General features: G+C 38.5%; 1 protein-coding gene and 1 long non-coding RNA gene across 7 annotated transcripts in view; one reads left to right on the forward strand and one right to left on the reverse strand.

Annotated features, from left to right (window-relative positions):
• Positions 1–41: 41 nt before the first annotated feature.
• On the reverse strand, positions 42–1,141 carry LOC148742021 (uncharacterized). The gene is made up of 2 exons (XR_015999003.1): positions 799–1,141; positions 42–364 (listed from the first exon to the last, which is right to left on the reverse strand). It is a non-coding gene; the product is annotated as an uncharacterized LOC148742021 (long non-coding RNA).
• Positions 1,142–3,158: 2,017 nt separating this feature from the next.
• The window catches only part of LOC111331957 (myoferlin), a 32,939-nt gene continuing 16,258 nt past the window's right edge, over positions 3,159–19,839 (forward strand). For 2 of the 6 annotated variants that reach the window (XR_015999050.1, XM_088754481.1), the window contains exons 1-31: positions 3,228–3,439; positions 5,901–5,956; positions 6,216–6,307; positions 6,706–6,805; positions 7,465–7,643; positions 7,748–7,805; positions 8,479–8,610; positions 8,920–8,982; positions 9,483–9,533; positions 9,646–9,676; positions 9,951–10,012; positions 10,196–10,240; positions 10,446–10,496; positions 11,485–11,531; positions 11,859–11,941; positions 12,205–12,272; positions 12,617–12,679; positions 12,775–12,843; positions 13,212–13,255; positions 13,610–13,689; positions 13,801–13,901; positions 14,238–14,351; positions 15,061–15,160; positions 15,338–15,534; positions 16,426–16,538; positions 16,631–16,727; positions 17,215–17,361; positions 17,662–17,814; positions 18,364–18,513; positions 19,070–19,150; positions 19,540–19,619. Coding sequence is in view for 5 of the 6 variants with exons in the window: in XM_088754481.1 (XP_088610607.1) it covers positions 3,349–3,439; positions 5,901–5,956; positions 6,216–6,307; positions 6,706–6,805; positions 7,465–7,643; positions 7,748–7,805; positions 8,479–8,610; positions 8,920–8,982; positions 9,483–9,533; positions 9,646–9,676; positions 9,951–10,012; positions 10,196–10,240; positions 10,446–10,496; positions 11,485–11,531; positions 11,859–11,941; positions 12,205–12,272; positions 12,617–12,679; positions 12,775–12,843; positions 13,212–13,255; positions 13,610–13,689; positions 13,801–13,901; positions 14,238–14,351; positions 15,061–15,160; positions 15,338–15,534; positions 16,426–16,538; positions 16,631–16,727; positions 17,215–17,361; positions 17,662–17,814; positions 18,364–18,513; positions 19,070–19,150; positions 19,540–19,619 (2,798 nt within the window). In the remaining variant the exon portion in view is untranslated. Of the gene's footprint in view, positions 3,440–5,900; positions 5,957–6,215; positions 6,308–6,705; positions 6,806–7,464; positions 7,644–7,747; positions 7,806–8,478; positions 8,611–8,919; positions 8,983–9,482; positions 9,534–9,645; positions 9,677–9,950; positions 10,013–10,195; positions 10,241–10,445; positions 10,497–11,484; positions 11,532–11,858; positions 11,942–12,204; positions 12,273–12,616; positions 12,680–12,774; positions 12,844–13,211; positions 13,256–13,609; positions 13,690–13,800; positions 13,902–14,237; positions 14,352–15,060; positions 15,161–15,337; positions 15,535–16,425; positions 16,539–16,630; positions 16,728–17,214; positions 17,362–17,661; positions 17,815–18,363; positions 18,514–19,069; positions 19,151–19,539; positions 19,620–19,839 lie in introns of all 6 variants that reach the window. The other 4 variants (XM_088754290.1, XM_022937191.2, XM_022937192.2 and 1 more) reach the window with 3 other exon arrangements.

Genomic DNA, 19,839 nt, shown 5'->3' on the forward strand with positions numbered 1-19,839 from the left:
CGATTCGACCGACCGGTTCCTGAACTTAGCATGATATCAAATACGGTGATGAATTATATTTACGATATACATGGTCACAAACTGTGTCAGTGGAATCATGATCTACTGAATCCACGTGACTTCAACACCTACACGGATGCTATATCGAATAAAGGGGCTGCACTACAAAACGTAACGATCTTGCACTGATCCTTTTGTCATTGAATCCTTGAATAACGGATCTTGTAATCCACTTAGCGCCTCTGCGATCGACAGCCATATTTGCGCTCGGTTGCTCGTTTTCTTCTTTGCTTTAAACGGATTCTGCACTCTGACTTCTTTCATTAGTGCCACGTCGTGCTGTTCAGACCATTCCATAGGCCCACTACATAAAAGAAAAAAGATAGAAGCGAGTGTTACTGTAGGTAGTAGCTGTATAAAATAGTCGATCACATTTCAGCACTAAAAATAAAAAGCTTAATGGCGGGGAAATTAATGCACTTTCTTGAACGTGAAATACGGCAACGACATAAACCTCTCGACAAAAAGAAAACAACTAATAACAAAAACAAACACATGGCAAGATAACTTGCTATTATATAAGTATTTTTCCTGTTCTGGAAAAAAACCTCTGCTCGTAGGATAACTAAAAGAATGGCGACAAACAAAAAAGAATTCACGATCAAACAAAACCAAGTAACAGAACCTGCGGAAACTTGTGCCAAACACGAAGTTAGGCACATTTTGTCCCATTTTTAAAAGTTATTGTTTAAGTGCAGATAAAAAACTACTTTCTTATGAAACCTACAATGTACTTACGGGTTTGATTTGACGATTGAAAATGAAGACATGGTGTCAGTCTTGTACTGAGACAGTCCTGAAACAGAGCAAAACAACACGCACGGCAAACATCCCACTTTCACGTCTGCAACCTCACGTCAAAAACGTCTGCACATGCGTACTGATTGCGAAGCTCATATTTAAACTTCCGGTTGACGTCCGTGAATCAAAAACGTCCGATGCTTAAGCTCTCTAATGGGTGTTTTCGGGTGCGTTATTCAAGAAAAGTCTCGTTCATTGAGGTAAAACAAATGTATGAACAATATTTTTGCGTTCATAGGAACGGTCTTGCTTGATAAAATTGAAAATAAGGAATACTGATGGCAATATGTTTCTTGTGAATTAAACAGAATACTTTGGTGTTATATCACGTTATTTTTCTCTGGCTGACAATTTTTCATTTTTTTTTTTTTTTTTTTTTTATTCTTTCTTACCTGCCATGACATGGAAACTATCGAAAAACTTCGTGGGAACTAAAAAAATACCTGTGCTCTTTCGACCACAGATGGTTCCCTTTCCTTAAAAGAACAATTCAATTTAAAATTAATCTAAATCATTGCTGCAATTGATTATTATTTGTAGCTAAAATAACACCTCTTGTAGACCGCAAATATATAGCTATCTTTAAAACGGCTAGAAATCAAATACCAATATCTTTTTTTAATATGATAAATCTGTATTTGCATTTTTTTTACTTGAGCTAGTTTTGACTTCATTAAACATGTAAAATGATTGAAAATTTCAGTTTCATTGGTTTGGTTTCTAGAACGGCGGTTATGGAGCTAAATAGGGTAACGTAGATATTAATAGAAATGATCAGGATATTTTGGAGACTTCCTCAATAAAAAATTAATTACCAATGATACAACAAAAACTACATTTGTTGATATTTTTCTCTATTAATTAAGTTTTGTAACAGCCGAAACATGTAAATTGTGGAGAAGAAATAGTAAAATAATTACGGTTTCGTAATGATACTGAGCCCTCTTAGGAACCGACCAATGACTAAAGCAAATAGAGATATGGACGAAATTAACCTTTAACCCGTAACGAGGAATCGCAGCTAATTTCTCTGTAAGGTCATAAGAATAAAGGAAATGATCACCAACTAAAGAAGCTCTTGATTGTTTAACAAATTCTCCTTGACAGCACCTTAGGAAATGTATACGGAACAGTATGGAGAATATGCATACTGATGTTAGGTTATAAATGTTGAAGTGTCAATACAGCTTCTGTTTCGCCAGAAATGCATGAAACCAGAGACTTCACACGTCCTCGCTAATGTCTTTTTTCTGATTGCATAAAAGCAAACATTCTTTCTTTGTTTATTTATTTTCAACTAATCCGTTTGTGGTATTGTCTCTTCTATCCTGAAACCTCAAAACCTCGTTCTTTTTTTAGCTGATCCGTCTCCGTTGATTCTAGAATTCTTTTAGGCCTACTCTAAAGGCTCGATGCACACTCAAAATAGCCGGCACTAATAATGTGTGGTTAAATCTTGGTTAAGAAGGAGATCTAGACCTGCTGCGGTTTTTTTTTTTTCCTCGAGGAAAATAGTTGTGACCTTTATGTGACCCTTTCCTGACCAGCAGAAGACAGAGAAAGTTATCGTAGTACAAACAATTCGCTAACTTTTGGTGTCACTAAGTTTAATTTATATTTTGATGCTCCTGATAGCGCGAGTCTTCTTTACTGAAGAAAGAAACGGTTTTTTAGAAGGAGAGAGACACATAAAGGAAACGTGAAATCGTGCATCCCATTCCCATTTTTAATTCTCTTCTGGCAAACATGCCTCCAGCTACTCTCTGTTCTTATTCGTGGCATAATTTCTTCTTCTTCACGGTCGCGTCCACTGCAATTTTAATACTCAAGTCGCAAAGGTCTTCCTTTCGTTGTCTTTTATTAATCTATATTTCTCTATTTTTCTTTCCAAAGGAATTTGCATCACGCCATTAAAAATTCTGTTGGCCTTTGCAAAATAGTGTCGCGTATTGGGTAACACTTGGAGGCGATACTAGAAATATCTATTGTTTCACAAAAAGCGCGGAAATAAACGGACCGTTTGCTATATGATGTGAAAAACATAAACACGGTGAGAGCTATATCGCGTACAAAAATTACTGATTGGCTATCAATGGCACAATATTACTTTTAGTGAGAAAAAAATCAAATTGTATAATCAGGGATCTTTTATTTTGGAACAGGTTTGTGGGAGAGTTGTGATATTCGTTTTGTCTGAATAACAGAGAGCAAATATTCGTCGTTACACGAAATATGGCAAGAATTCAGGTCGTGACCCAAATTCGACGCCAAGCTTAAGTAGGCTCTTTATTGTGTGTTTGTATTTCTTTGAATGTCGGAGCGTAAAGCTAATTGTTATGCAGAATGTTCGGTGAATGGGTGTGAGGCTCGCTGTGGAAGTCAACCGTAAAGATAGAAGCGTTTGTGTCACTGGTGGGTTGAAGCGTTTCACTTTCGTGATGGTTTAAGGTGTTCTTGGATTGCTGAACTAAATAGCAGACCAGGAAAATGCTTAAAGTAACCGTCCAGCGAGCCACTGACCTTCCTGACGTCGATAGATTTGGAAAGAGTGATCCGTACGCCAAAGTTATCTTCCACGGTAAGTTTCAGTGCTTGATCAATTCGTTTGAATTCGTACATGTACAAGCCGATATAAGTACAATTATGGCATGTTTATAAACTGACACTCATTTTTACGTAGTTTAGACTCTTATTTCGCAGGGTGCGACGATTATTTCTTAGAAAAGTTCAAAAATTTTGACTTGCATTAAAGTCTACTAAAACTCCATTTTAATTTTCCTGCATAATTAGTGTTCATTATTATGCAGAATGTTCATGTAGAAACGTGCATTCCAATATCCAAAGTCTCTGAACGTTTAAATTTCAATCTTAAGTCGTTCAATTCTTTTTTGTTTCTACCAGAATAAAGCACTCGACTTTATGGAGAGAGTTTCTGAGCCTCCAACGAAACTTTGATTTGCTGTTTACAGTTTACTGATTGTCTTTTGAAAAATCAGCGAAGCATTTCAAACCGAAATTTTAAAAATGTCTGCACTGCGCGCATATACCTTTATCTTAATGCTATTTACCAAACAATCTCGCTCGCGTAGTAACTCGCGTGCGCGACAGTTTTGACCAAGATATCTTGGAATAGGAAAAATTATCAATTTTCTGGTATCCACTGCACATTTAAAGTCAAGTTAAAGTCGCATTTGTAACCTGGGGCACTCAGGTGGATACACAATTTTAAATCAAGTTTATTTATTTTGCAATACTTCGTTTCGAAAGTTTATTTTCGCCCTTAGATTTTCTGTTTCAGTTTGACAAAGCTTTCACTGTCCTAAGATGGCCGTTGGCATCGGGCCATAGAGATTTTTTACCTCCATAAAAGAACATCGGGAGTGTTTTCGTCTCGCTTCACTTCTCAAAGAAAAAAATCGCTCGCCTTTGAATAGGTCGGCTTTATCATTCAATATGAGTTTCATTTTTCTATTTGCCTGCTTTGAGTTGTTTTGTTCTTCAGTGTTTATGAAAAGCATTAAAGGGATTTTGTAGCGAGGAAGCCATAGCACGGAATTTTTGAACTAGAGTTGAAGTTTCGCCCCCGGATATAAAATGGAAATTAGGTTCTAGATTTGTTCTCTAGCAGGCTTTTTCGGAATGACTCACAATAAAGGGCGTTTCTGAAAAAAAAGCCATTGAAATATTGGAACATCACGGAAGGTGCGATATAATTAGCAAAGTAAAAAAACTGAAAGCCTTTTTAAATAACATCCTCTGAAATTTCATTGGTCATTTTGACCACAGTAACTTGAACATGAATATTTTGAGCTATCCTGAAAGATCGCACTCCACAGATCATTTTCCGAGTGACAAATACACTTTAGAAGAGCCATAGATTCGAATAAAGTTTATAGAATCGTACTGAAATATTCGCCCACTTGTTTTCCGATTTGAGTTTAAGCACATTAAAAATGCTTTAATTTTAGTTATGCATCGGCCAGCAATAGAAAAGCCATTGGCTTTCAAGTTTGCAATCTATTTTCCTTTGAGTTAATTCTAGTTAGAGCCTTTCGTGATTATATTACAGCTGTTTAAATGCCGCCTCGAAATTTTGCCGAAACTACAGGGCGTCGTTGCGGCAGTTTAATTCTATATGGCTCGCTTAACATTGCATTTTTGCATTATTTAATTTTAGTGTTAGACATTCGATTTGAATAGTAGTCATAGATGTGGAAAAAATTATTCATGGCAAATTGATCTTCAAAATCTTTCATGTGAAAAATCTGTTCTTTTTTTATTTTGATTAACATGCAACATCGGGGATGCAAGTATGTGACGACCTAATATCCACATAAGAATAAAATACAAACCAATAAGACAGTTATTGGTTACCTCTCTTAATACATTTCCTATATTATCGTCTTGTTTTATTTTATTTTCTTTTTCGCTTTTGTTTTTTTTGTTTTGTTTGTTTTTTTTTTTTTTAGTTTTGTTTGATGTCTTTTTTTATTATTGTTTTGTATTGTTTCGTTCTGTGTTGTTCTGTTTGGCTTTGGCTTCTTAGGGTTTTTGTAAATATGGTTGTTTTGTTTTGTTTTTTTTTTTTTTATTTACGAGTAGAATGATATCTTTATTACACTACTTTTGTGTCTGTTTCTCGTCTGTGCGTTTATATTACAACATATAATAGGAACCTGTTGAGGCGAAGCAATAATGTTAGGTCACAGTAAGAATTTTTACGCAAGAAAAAGGGCACAAAGTAACATTTTCCTCCCGCCCGCCCCCCCCCCTCCCTTACACACACCCACGCTCACGAATGAGCCCTTCGATACCACGCCGTGTTGTACATTATCAAGATCATTCCGAGCAAACTTCCTTTTACCAGCAACGATAACTCAGTGCATAGATCATGGCCGCGCAATTAACGCGTTGAAGTAGAAATTAAATGGACTGCATTCCTTATTACGGATTAATCTACATGAGAGAAGTACTCTAAAAGACAAACCCTGGGCGTTTTTTACTTTAGCTGAATTTTGATTTTCTTTTTTACCCTCCAGGAGATGAAAAGAAAACGGAGGTTCAAAAAGACTGTTTAGATCCAGTCTGGAATCAGGTATCCATACAAATATATTAATACCAAGACTTGCATGCAACACTCTTTTCGCTTTATACGAGTTTTCCTCATTCGTCAGTGTCAGTGTTTCGTCGAGAATCCCCCATGACCTAAATATCCCCTATTTCGCATAGCATCTTCCGGTATAGTTGTGAAAAAGGTAACCAACGATGAAAAGTGGAACACAGTTGGGTCATATGATTTAAACAGATCTAAACTCGTTCCTGTTTGAAATGACTGCTTGATTCCTTGATTGCAGGATTTCCAATGGGATCTTTCAGGCCAACCATTGTCCCCTGATGACACGCTTTCAATTGAGGTCAAGGACTATGAGAAGCTATTGGCGAGAAAGTAAGAGGGCTTTCCTGCCCTTTATGTACTTTTGGCAAGCTCGTGGCCCATAAGGGTCCTACGTTGCATGCACATCTCTCCTCTTTGATATGAAAAAAGCATATTCGACATCTAATCCAACTTTCCAATATCCTCTGTATGGCAGAAAAAACATAGAAAGAAAACATTGTTGTAAGATGTGTTGCTGTTGTTAATCGGTATGCTCATTAAGCCACCAGCCATGAAAAGGTGGATAAAAATCAACTTAAAATTCAGCAGCGTAATTCTTTGATCATAGCGTGCACTCTGATTTTTCTTCATTTATTACATTTTGCTTCTAATGACATCACATTTAACGAGGAGAGACAAGGATATCTGGTGTCATTTTACTACTTCTCTTTTTACTCCAATCTCTTTAGGCTCCTTGGTAAGGTCGAAGTTCCTTTGGGAGAACTGCTGGGAACCAATGAGATTGAAAGAACATATGATCTGGTAGATGGCAAGAACAATCCTACTTTGGTAAGCCAAAAAAGAAAGAACCTGCTACGCTGACTGCATTGTAAGCGCCTTTAAAAAGTCACAGGCAACGGAAATGGGGAAGACATTTCTCTTCTTACAACTCTGCTGTCTGCTCTGTCTACTCTGCTTTCTACTTTCTTTCGCTCTGACGAAGGGCTAACGCTCGAAACGTCAGCTTTGAAACTCTTTACGGTGGCCAATTTACATTATCACCTTAGCTGATAAAACCAAAATTACCTTGTGACTCCCACCGACGCAGCGCCACAGTTTCTTTAGGTACTTCCCTCCTTTATTCTCTGTCTATTTTCATTTCGAGCGTCTTTAAAACCATCCACAAGGCATAGTTAAATACAAGATATTTTTGACTGAAAAAACAAATTGATATGTGCACCGTAATTAACACGTTTAAAGTTTTCAGTAACTTTTGGTAAAAAATATTTCATCTCCAATGTGGTATAATTCTATTCGTCATTGGTGTTCCAATCCAATTTAGTTTATCGTCAATAGTTAGCTTTCTTTTTCTCCTGCCCACATTTAGCTTAATGCTTGCACTTGCAAAAGCTACTGAGGGAATAATATCGAAAAAAAAAAAGTGCAAAAGGTCACGAGTAACGCGGCTTTCTTCCTTGTGTTTATTTATTTATTTATTTTTTTTTTAGGGTAAAATCATGCTGAAGATTGAGTATTCGGCTCCCGCTGGAAGTGGTGGCGGTGACGCGGGAGGCGGGGGCGAGGAGGCTGGTGAAGAAGGCGATGAAGGCGATGAGGAGGAAGAAGATGAGGAAGAAGGTGGCGACCCTACACAACCAGGACAGCCGCCGAAAAAGAAGCGCAGGAGGTGAGACGGTGTTTCTGTAGTTATCAATTAAACTGGAACGTTTTTAGTTTGAATTGAGAAGCTTATTACTCATTTGATTGTTTTCATTTTTTTTTTAATCCAAGGAAACGAGCCAGCAGAAAAGGCAGAAGGGCTTGGTCAACAAAAGTGCAAGACTTCCAGGTGCTCGTGTATGATTTGATTTAAATTTATGAAAGCTTCTTTCTTCATTGTTCGCACACGATTTCTATCCTTTAGGTAATTCAACTCATTAAACTCCTTTTAGAGACTAGCTTCTGTAATAAATGCCGCACATTATCGAACAAGCGCTCACTCCCCGATGGACCAAAATTATAAATTAGCGCTCCCATCTGCTTCGAGAAAGCACTTCCTCCCCTACCCCACCGGTATTTTTGTGTACTGTGACAACTGAATAGGTATCTTAGCTCGTCCGGCCTTGCACGTTTACATCATGCTCGTTTCAGTTTGAGAACAAGTAAACGTTGATAAATATTTCGAGTGTACCATTGTGCTGCTCTTTAAACGATAGGATGAACTTTGTTTGTTGATACCCAACTTATTTCGTTGTTCAGACACAAATACTGTATCGTAAAATACAATGATTTCTGGCAAAGATTAAGAAAAAAACCAGATACAGCACCACTCTCTCTCCCCACTGGGGAGGGGGTTGGCGTTTATCCTCGATTAGGAGGTACCCTCCTTAGAATAGGTGCCCTCGTCTTCAGTCTCCCTAAATTCGAAATAAAATCCTCGGGGCTAAATAGATATTTTGCTATACATTGTATTTCGTTCTCGTAGTTTTGGTTTAAACTTATGCCTTCACTTTGTCATGTAGATACGGATACGGATCCTAGAGGGCCGTCAGTTACCAGGCAGCAACATTCATCCGGTGGTTCGTGTGACTGTCAATGGTCAGCGGAGAGAAACAGCTGTCAAGAAATCGACAAACAAGCCTGTTTACAATCAGGTTAGGGGCAGTCAATTTGTTTGGTTATTGCTGTCCCTTTTCTAAGACTGCATAAGTTCACATTTAAAAAAAAAAAAAATGTCTTGGCCTATTGACCACTCAGATGAAAAGTGAAATACAAGCTTAATCATAAACGCTGTCCGGCTCTTGAAGTGCCAGATTCATCAATTGTTGCCAATAAGTTCACGGTATCGGCTCAAGATATTATTTGAACATCTTCTGTGGTTCTCGCAGTATTTTACCTACTTCCATTCTAGAAGACCCAGTTTTATCTTTAGGTTTTAACAGAGAAATACTCTTCTGTTTTAGACATTCTTCTTTAATTTCCATTTGTCGGAGGCGGAGCTGTTTGATGAGCTGGTCACACTTGAGGTGGGTATCGTTGCAATTTATCAGTTATTCAGCCAGCTGGTTAACATTTGCCAAACAATATTCTCTTACTCTGAAAGGAATGTTGTTTAAGAGTTGTTCCTTGTCCAGACCGAGATTTTCCGAGGAAGATGCCGCTAATCCAGATTTAACTTTGAAAACTGTTTAAAGTTTTTGAAGTAGTTTACCTCGGCTTGATGAAGTGTTGATCAAAATTTGAACGACTCGTTTCAAGTGACTAAGGTATATTACATTTGTTTCGTCTTCAAAAAGCAACATCTGCCGAGGTAGCCCCATTTTAAAACGGAGGGCTTCGTTGTTATATCTACCTCGCTCAGGGTGATTATGGCAAATTGTCCTCGAACCATTAGTGCTCCTGTATCTTCCTAACCCTCTATACTCTGATACTTATTGAACACACCCTTCTTACTCCATGTCACTGCCAGTTCATAGCATGTTCCTGTTGTCATTAGTATGATTTTAATGACAGATATATTTTACAGGTCTTCAATTCACGAAAACTGCGCTCTGATTCGCTGCTCGGCTACTTTGAGGTGCGTAAAACCTATTAGTCGGTTGAATTGGTAGAATTGAACAACTTAGTCCTTAGACTCGTGCATGATATCGTTACAACTCACTAACGTGACATATAATTTTTTTTCGCAGTGCGATATTGGCGGAATATACGAAATGAAAGGTAAGTTTTTATGTTTCTCGTAAAAATAGTCGTGTTGTTCTTTTTTAAAAATGCTAAACGGCTTTCCATAGAATCAGTTATGGATTCTCATTCGTTCATACTCCTTGTATTTTAATGACTCGTTCGCTAATCTGTGGAAAAATTCGTTTTAGTGCAAACTTCGAAAACGTGCGCCTTTCTCAGAGCGAAATTCTTTTTCTCAAAGCTTAGTGTATAAAAAGTACACTGCAAGAACTTCAAGCCTTTTCTTACTTATGACGATTTTACAATTCAGGTCACTCTTTTGTTCGCAAGTGGGTCTTGTTGTCAGCACCGGCGGACAGAGACGAGGATGAGGTTTGATATATTTCTTTTACAGTATCTTTGCAATTAAATTCTTGTCCCTTTTTATTCTGAGATCGAATAGAATCTAGTCTCACGTGCTGGGGGTTGTTGTTAATGAGAGTGAGGGTAGTGTAGGCTGTTGACTGCTCGTCACCGACAAACAATCTTTCTTATTTGTTGTTTTTGATGCAAAAGCAGGAAGGAAAATCCAAGAGAACTCGAGGAGGAGATACACCGGCAGTAAGTATAATAACCTTTGAACTTAGGACCGTTGTTATTAATCCAGGATCTTGCATGGCAACAAATGATTTTCGAATGAAATGGCCACTGTCTAGAGGCTTTGTATCGACGATAAATCGACAATGAATTTGTACCGATATCAGAACCATCTTGAACAACGCCTTTTTTTTCTTTAAATTCTTTCTACCGGTAACTTCATTTTCAGGGTTACTTGAAAGTCACTTCCATGGTCCTCGGACCCGGGGATGAACCACCAGTAAGTATATTGAGTTGCGTCAACAATATTGAGGATTGGGGGGGGGGGGGGCAATGACACAGGATCAAACAGCGGTGGTGGAGGTACCTAATTAAGAGGGGAAAGATTTCTAACAGTTGAACAACATAACAAGCCCTCAAAAGCCAGAACAAAGCTAATAAGAGTACCCCACTGTAAAAATGTTTCCGTGCATGTGAAACGTATAGTGACGCTTTTCCGTTAAAGGACCAATAACGTGAGGCATCCGTGAGTCGTCTTAGAGAAACGAGTTTCACAAAACGTAAGACGAGTCACCCATCAAACACTTACACCGGTCCGTTAAGAGCGTTTGGCGGAGCCGTTAACGAAAACTGATATACACCTTGATAGGTTGATTAAGAAAATCTTTGCACCCGTTTAACAGGTAACGTGCCTTTTGAGAACGTTAAGTATTTGTATAATAATAATGATAATAATAACACCTTTATTTAGACACGATAATGTTTAAAGCTGAACAGCTTGTGGGCTCGTGTATAAATACAAATAAACTCTAAATTAAATAAATTCAGATGATGATGGTTTTAGAGGAGAGGAGAAAACCGGATTACCCGGAGAAAAACCTCTCGGAGCAGAGTAGAGAACCAACAAACTCAATCCACTTATGACGCTGGGTCCGGGAATCGAACCCGGGAAACATTGGTGAAAGGCGAGCGCTCTCACCACTACGCCAACCCTGCTCCCCGTATAAACAGCATGCAGCGTCACGCATGCCTTATCTGGTGTGATTAAGAGCTCCGCTTATAACTTGGAGAGACTTGAACAACCCCGATTAACGAATTAACCCCGACCAAAAGCTACCAATTAAGGCGATGAACAAGGACCATTGAACAAGATTCTACGTTCTTCCAAAACTTAGCAATTACTGATTTCCTCTATGTAATATACATTCTCGAAATTTTGTCCCAGTAGTTCACCCGTAGGTTATTTAATGGCTGTGTTTTCCCTATAGGCTGCAGCAAATGCTCAACCCAAAGATATCGAGGATGATATTGAGTCGTAAGTGCGTCTGTTTATGCATATTTCCTGTGGCAGTGATACACCGAGATGTATCTGGACTACATTGTTATTTTTCAAAGAACTCGATTTGTTCAATACACCTTCTTCTTTATGAGTGCTTGAAAAAGGTTATCGCGGTTTTGATTCAACACCCGAACGATGTTAACTGGAGTTCTGATCATTGTGAATAATTATAATAAGTGATTATTTTCCTTCAATCACTTTTGCTGTAAGTGTTTGCACTCAATATTTCTCACGGCTGTTCTTGAACACATTCGACAAACTTATATCTATATATTAAACTGACCTGTTCCTTCCTCGTTTTAGAAACCTTCTAACGCCTGTAGGTGTAACTCGACAATCAGCCGTCTTCACTCTCAAAGTGTTTCACGCAGAGGATCTTCCACAGAGTAAGAGCTTACAATACGTCGACCACGATAAATGCTGAATAAAGTGACTATGCTAAAAGCTTAATTGCAGTGCAGTACTTGACAAGTAATCAAAAAAATGCTTACGAATGAGTTGTCAACAAGAAACGATTTCACACGGTTTATTTACAATTTTCGTGACAGTACTTAACTTTTGTTAGTGCATGCCACTGTAAATCCTTCTTTGCTCTTCAAGACTCGTGGTTTTCTAAGTTTGACGTCACTTTTCTTATGTCATTCTCCAGTGGACACAGGAATTGGGCGGAGCTTTAAGAAATTCTTCAGTTTCTTCTCAAGCGACGATGATAAAGAGGTTTGATGTGCTAATAATCAGTTTCTTCTAGCATATGTTAGATAAAAAAAATTTACGCATGCTTCGGCATTTTTTAAACCAGCAGCACTGGCGACGTTTCTGGGCTTTTTGCTGTGTTCAGACAGCTGTCTGTCGAATTTTTGTTTTTTAATGCAGAGTATTTTAGGTCTCGATTTGTTTGTTGGTCTTTTGCTTGATGCACTGAGAGTTTTATTGGCTACTTTGTTGATTTCTTTCTGAACTATAAATCAGAAAAGTTGGCTTGGTTATGTGACAATGTACGGAATCACTGCTCGTGTTAAACCCTGTGTAAATTGCTTTGATTTTAAACTGCCGTTTTTCAGGAGGACAAAGGAAAGAAAGGCCTTGTGGATCCATACATTGAATTCAGCTTTTGTGGAAAGAAGGTAAGAAATTCCTACTTCATGTCTGTAGGACACTTTCTTTCATTCTATGTTAAAAATGGTGATAAAATAATTTTTTTTCTTTTCATTTTCATTAGGCAAAAACAGGAATAAAATACCATGACAGTGACCCAGAATTTAAACAGTTTCTGAAGATCCCTCTTATGGTAAATCCCACTCTTTTCAGGCCTCTCATTTGAGTTACTGCTAACAACTTTTATTTAAGAGGAATGCCAACGAGCAATTGCCATCTTTTTGGTCTTCTGCGATCCTGCCTCTTAGAAATCCCATATACTATAAATCTGAGAAATATTTCGCTTTTATGCAGGCAACCCATTCAAACTCGTTCAAATAAAAAAGTATGCAACGAGAAGGCATTTTACTGCATTTTTGATGGTGCGAACCAAAAGGTTTATTGTTTCTCTTGATTCCCACCTAAGTCCTTCTACAGTGAGCTCCGATCATACCTGTTACTCTAAATCTACAAAAGTCAATGTGACTTGTATTAACTTGTATTTCTTACTAAATGGCACAGCTCCCGTCCATGTGTGAAAGACTGAAACTGCAAGTGTTTGACTGGTAAGTTGCCAAAGGTTCATAATATTCATGAACTAAAATTAACCCGGCATCGAGATCCTGAAATCGATAGAGTTTGGAAGTATGGTTCATATGTTCGCATTGTGCAAAGGTGTTGGCTGTAATTTTTATTTATTTATTTATTTATTTATAGTAACTTCCATTTAGCGACAAAGAATAATGATAAAAAGAATAGAAAAAAGTACTAAATGAGGGACTAACGTACGGACTCGAGGTCCCGACGAGGTCAGCCTCCATTTTACAGAAAGTTTAGCTATTTGTGTTTCGATAGTTTGAAGTGTTGGTATCTTTCCGCATTCGCGTTTTTATGAACACTGTTATTCCATTCCTCTTCAGGGACCGAGGTTCATCTGACGATTGTATCGGAACAGCATTTATCAACTTGTCGTCCATTGCTGGGCAAGGGGATGACGAAGGTAAAACTGGAAATACACACCATACAATGTGAATGGTTCAGTTAAAGTTAGATTTTATTGTCAATACCTTAAACATCTTCTTCTTAAACAAATATGATGCTTTATTTTTAGGTTTCTTGCCTCAGTTTGGTCCATGTTTTGTCAATTTCTACGGTTCCACTAGAGAGTTCACCAATTTGCCGGATGAACATGATGACCTAAACCAGGGAATTGTGAGTATTCGTACATTTAAGAGTCACTTAAAAGTACGCACACCCAGTTTAGCTTGGTCTTTTGTCAATTTCACCCGGCGTAGCCCGGTATAACGCGAAGTGGCGTGCCAGCGATTTGACAACCATACACGCTTAAATACATCATTAAAAAGATTTACATGGTGTTCTCTGTTCTGTTCGTTGCATTACCTCCAAACCGTCATATGACTGTTAAAATAATGTGTATATCCTGCCACGGGTCTCTATAACTTTTCTTTCGGGCGCCTGCAATTCCGTTTATATTCACAGTCGTTAAAAAACAGCTAACAGAACGTCATTAACTTAAATTTTTCCTAGGGTGAAGGCGTAGCATATCGCGGACGTGTTCTTGTCCAGCTTACAACGACTCTAAACGAAGAACTCAAGCAACCAACAGGCGTGCTGGCCAATGAAGACATCATTGCCGCTCAGGTAATTAAGAGTTGCTCGACACTTCACTTAGTCAGTAGTCATATGAGGCACCGTTAGTTTGCTCTTTTATTAAAGAGATGTCAGCTAAACTTCACTCATAAGTATCTTCGGGGTACATCCGGATTGCACTCCTAATTCTCGTGTCATTGAGTTTTAAATTACCTCTATCATCTATCATGTTCTGCCTTTCACTTGTTTAGGAGTAAGTTTCGGTTCCCTTTTTTAATTCATGAACAATTCCCTTCACTTTACATTTCTGGCAAAAGAACGTCAAATTTGCCGTTTCATCAGTTATGAGAAATCTATTTCACTCTTGGTGCTCGAGCACGGTGCCCGAGTACGATTCTTGATGGGGACTAAGATGAACACACCTGTTTTTCAAGTACCCACCCCAGAATTTAGGCACAGTGTCCGTGCCCAAGAACAAATTCTTGACATTGTACTTGGGCACTGAATCGGGCAATGATACATTGGTTACCCAGTGTATGAATGCGGCACCAATGCTTGGGCACTGAGTGTGAACGCAGCCTATAATGTCGTCACATTAAGCCCGATAACTGTGAAACACGCGTAAGGATTGCTCTTCCCACTCGTGACAACTGGTTGTGCCAGGTTTCTGGGGATTTTCTCTGTACGAGGTTTGATCAAATCTGAACACTTATCGAGCAATATCTTAAAGAGTTGCTCAAAAGCGACTTTTCCCTTTCAGCCCTTCTTGAGACGTGAAAGGTACAAGCTGTTTGTTTGTTTCTACGAAGCACTCATGGTCTCTGAGACAGATGGGCCTGTAGAATTTGAAGTGAGCATTGGTAAGTAACTGAAAAAGTTAAACTAATTTTTATTTTTTTATGAAAGTTCGAAGATCTCGTGTTGTACCCTTACCATAATGGGCTCCACAGGGATACACTGTCTTAGGGAGACACTTATTTAAACTTCTATCAGTTTATCAGTTGAAATAGTTTTTCTTCCGATTCAATATCAAACAGGAAACAACGGAAATAAATTTGACGAGTCAGTGGCCGCGTGTAACACTCCTTCCTGCAATGCTGTGTACGACGGTTGTCATTACTACTATCTCCCTTGGGGACATGAGAAGCCTTGTGTGTGCGTGGAATGCTCTTGGGAGGATATCGCTTTCAGACTTGAACCCGTCAACATTCTCTCCAAGATGGTGGAGCGGCTGGTAAGTGTGAAAGTTGAGTATCAAGCGAATACAGACTGTGGTCAATCACTTGTCAAGCAGGCTGCAAGGAAGAAGCCGGGAGGAAATCGTTAATGAGAGGACATTGTTTGAACATGTCTCACATTTGGAATTTCAAGAATTGAAGGGAAATTGTGTTAAGGCCTTGGGTTAAATTCTGTTTTAAGCATCAAATATGGCAGTGATTGTTTTCAGATGTATGGTCTGTGGTTGTATTTTACTTCATTTGTACTCAGATGTAATGTTCGTTAAAATGTGCGTTGTGTGTTTTCTTGTATTGCAAGAATAACGTGCTTTTTATAAGTCATCGATTCGTTTAATTTGACCCTTTCGCTCCCAAGATCTCATCAGTAATTCTCCTTTCCGCCTGCCATAACAATTCTTTTTGTCAGTTTGGAGAATTTGGTACTGGATCAACTTATGATTCCCGCCGGATTGAGATTTTATTGTAATTCTTATCACGTGTCTGCTTGATATTGTATAGATAACAGTAAGGAGAAATGATGTGATATAATGAAATGTATGAAGTTCATATATTTTGTACTGCGGTTTTAGATACATATGATGCACGATCCTCGCAGTAGATAGCGCTATTTAAGCAATAGCGAAAATCAGGCCTGAACGGGACTCGAACCACTGACCTCTAGAGCACTGCACTAGTATCGCAGAGGTCAGTGGTTCGAGTCCCGTACAGGCCTGATTTTTTTCAGGTCTGATTTTCGCTATTGCTTAAATAGCGCTATCTACTGCGAGGATCGTGCATCATATGAAAAATGATGTCTTGGTCACTCCTGGCAGCTGAAGGGTTAATAGAGATTCTTACTCCTGTCCTGTGTAAATCTCACCGGTTCTGATATTGTGTTTGAATCTTAGCGAGAATCTGTGTCACGTCTCAAACAAGCGGCTGAACTGTCTAAAGTTAGTGACGACCCTAAAGTGAAGGACATGTTGTCTTCTTTGTTGGACAATATGGCTCGAGAGTGCAGGTAACATGAACTGATGCAAAACAACATTGAACTCTAAAATAAGAATATCACCAAAACAACAGTGATACACTGATACCTGTGCTTTCTTTCAGAACGGAACACTCTCGTTTTAAAGAAGAAATTCCCCAACTTCCCGGAAAACGAAACAGTTTGGATAACAAGCTCCATCAAATGAGAGTTGATGAATTCGTAAGTACAATGAAACTTAAAGACGTAGTTGTCTGCACATAGCTCCAGATTCGAATTTACACCTGTTTCTTGCCTATTAGACTTTTCTTAAAATAATCCGTACGTAAATGTAGCAAAAGTCGGCGATTGTACTTAATATTTGAAACACTACTGTAATAGGTGGGTGAGCCGAGTTTGTGGTCCATACTGTAAGTCTGACAGACCGAGTGTTTTTTTTTTTTCCACTCGGATCGATGGCCGAAGCGCGAAGCCTGCAAAAACTTACAGTATAAACCAAAAAACTAGGTTAGTAAGATCGTTATCATAACTCTGAGCTCAAATAGAGGCGGGAGGTTTACAGTTAAACAAACTTTTGAATTTAGGAGGCCGAATAGTGAAACACGGCATGCTAAATTGACAAATTATAGTGCAACTGAGAGATAGTGTTTACTATGAATTCCCCTTCATTTGTTGTCTACTGAGAAATCACTGTTATTTTGTTTTGAAGACATTCTTGTTAGAGGATATTGGTGCTCTGCAGTGGAAATTAGCACCACCTTTGGAGGGTGAAGACGAAAAGGATGAGGTGGACTTCAAAGAGATGTTCTCCGAGCTTGACAGCTTTGTGCAGCGCCTCGAAGACCTAAAAATCGAGGTAGCATAAGTCATCTTTTCAAATTCGCTCTGCTTGCATACGTCCTCTAGGTGGACACGTTCATTATGCTGTACGATAAGTCTTAGTAGACGCGGACTATCCTTTAACCTTGCTAAATATGTAAATGTCTGTATTGAAGGAGCTTTGTTACAAGTTCAAAACAAAGTACTTCCTCCTCTCGTAACAGTCTAGCGTCCTCAACATTAGGTTTTTTTTTGCTCATAACCATGTGAAATACCACAGATACAGCAATACGTTAACCACCATTAATTCATTTTATGAACCTTTTCTTTTTCATAGCCTCAAGTTAGTTTACCAGACGTTGTCGTATGGATGATCAGTGGAGACAAACGAGTAGCATACTACAGAATGCCATCTCATCTACTGTTGTTCTCAGAGACTGAAGCAGCATGTGGAAAATTCTGTGGAAAAACAATCGAGCTTCCCATGAAGGTACATTGAGAAGCTCGTGTTTATCACTAGCCAAGAATGTTTAGAGTCAGTCTGTCAATGCCTGAGAGACATGAAAGAGGAATGATAATTAGGGTCGAATGATAATAAGGTCGCATTGTTTTCATTCTTCCTTGCGTTCTGTACACAAAGCTTCCTATAGAAGTATTTTCTCAGTCAGAGAATCATCCAGAGTGCGCACGAACACAAGGCAGTAGGGGCGTTTGTTCGTCTCCCTTTGCTCGGTAAAACATAATGCGTGCTCCCGCGCCTTAAAATTTTTAAACAAAACAAGAGTTTTGGACAGACTACTCTTTTGTTCAAAGTATCTCGTAGAGTTTTGTTAGTTTTTCTTTTACTTTCTCGTCTCGGTATAGCTCAACAACCCCTTTTCGGTTCCCTAACCAATGTTATTCGTTTGCTAATGAGATCGAGCTGTTCGTAACAGTTCAATGCTGACCGATTGGGTTTCCTTTTCGTCTGTCGTTATGCTCAATCAATACTAAACTGCCACTCACCCATATCTGCTCTAACATTTTTTTTTCCTTTTAGTATCCTGGTAAGAAAGGACAAGACGTAAAAGAACATCCAGAACTTCCGGCTAAATTACGCGTAGAGATGTGGCTTGGACTGGAAAAGCAGCAGCAGTACTGGACTGCACGACCCAAGACTGAGGGAGAATTCTGTGTATTTGCCGAGACGGTAGGTTATTTAAGACCAACTATGATGTCCTGGGCGCGACAATATGTACATGTGGCTCGGAAATCATACGTTGTCCTCCATCACGTTTTAACTTAGCAATAGAACCCTTCGTAAAAGAGAGGAATCTATTAGATAAAAAAAAACTACACGGGAGATATTTATCATTACTTTCATACGCATCCTCAATTTTATATTTTTGTAAAATGCTATGAACTAGCTGTTCTTTCAGTCAATAAAAAGGAAACTTTGATTTTAACAGTGTGGCAAACGTTTTTGTGGTTGCAGTCAAGTCTGTAAATTGTTATCAAACAGCTCAGCCTTGTAATTCATGCTGAACGGGCCTTTTACCTAAGGTGATAACGCATCGATTTCAGTCGCCAAATTCGACAAAGTTCCATCACTGTATGGAGTAGAACTGAACTGAAAGCCCAGATCCACCCCAACGTGCTGATGATTAGAAAACTTGAAAAATAAATTGATTCGTACATGCAAATAGATTAATAAGCACAACTACACCCTGATTTAATTATATATTTTCATTTTCTTCTAAAATCAGTACGAAAATGAGGTGAAGATCATCAGTAAGTGGACGAACAATAAACTGACTCGTCCACGGTTCTCTGATTCATCTGGTGACGTAAGTACAATGTTATTTAACTTGAAACTCGCTTTTCTTATAGAGAAAAAAATTAATATTCTCTGTAATGACAGATTTTCTCAAATACTCGACTCAATACGAAACTTTCTGGACTTTTCAGGTTTAGTACAGGATTATCTACATGAGGGTAGATGTTCACGGGTTGATTTTTTTTTTCACTTTTATTATCATTTTATATAACTTTTAGATGCAAAAATATCAGCAAAATGCGCCGGCTTGAGAAGATGAACACGTTTCGCGTGGCTGCTCGCTCGGGCGTGTTGATGTAAATCACGCGCGCAAATTCAAATCGTGCACCTTCTCTGTAGGCTGGGTATATTTTTCATAGGGATGACACATAATGTTTTTTCTTTTTTGTCTTGTTTTAGTTGGAACTACCCCAGGACAAGTTTGTTCCACCCGAAGGCTGGAAATTTGAAGGTGGTTGGCAAAAGAGGCCAGAGCTCAGGTATACAAATAATGCAATCAACGTTTCTTTAACTGTGTTGAATAATTGAGAAGCATTTTTTACACAACGATGGCAGAAGTTTAAATTGATGAGTAGTTTCACAATGGAATTGCCTTCCGTCTGTTTTTGTTCATAAAATTGTCATCCATTGAGTTCGTAACGGGGAACGTCGTTGCATTTGCGCTTCGAAGCGCTGATAAGTTTTAAAGTGCTCCTTAAA

This window comes from Stylophora pistillata, chromosome 1 (assembly GCF_964205215.1).
Source record: "Stylophora pistillata chromosome 1, jaStyPist1.2, whole genome shotgun sequence".
In the NCBI taxonomy this organism is placed as follows: Eukaryota; Metazoa; Cnidaria; class Anthozoa; order Scleractinia; family Pocilloporidae; genus Stylophora; species Stylophora pistillata.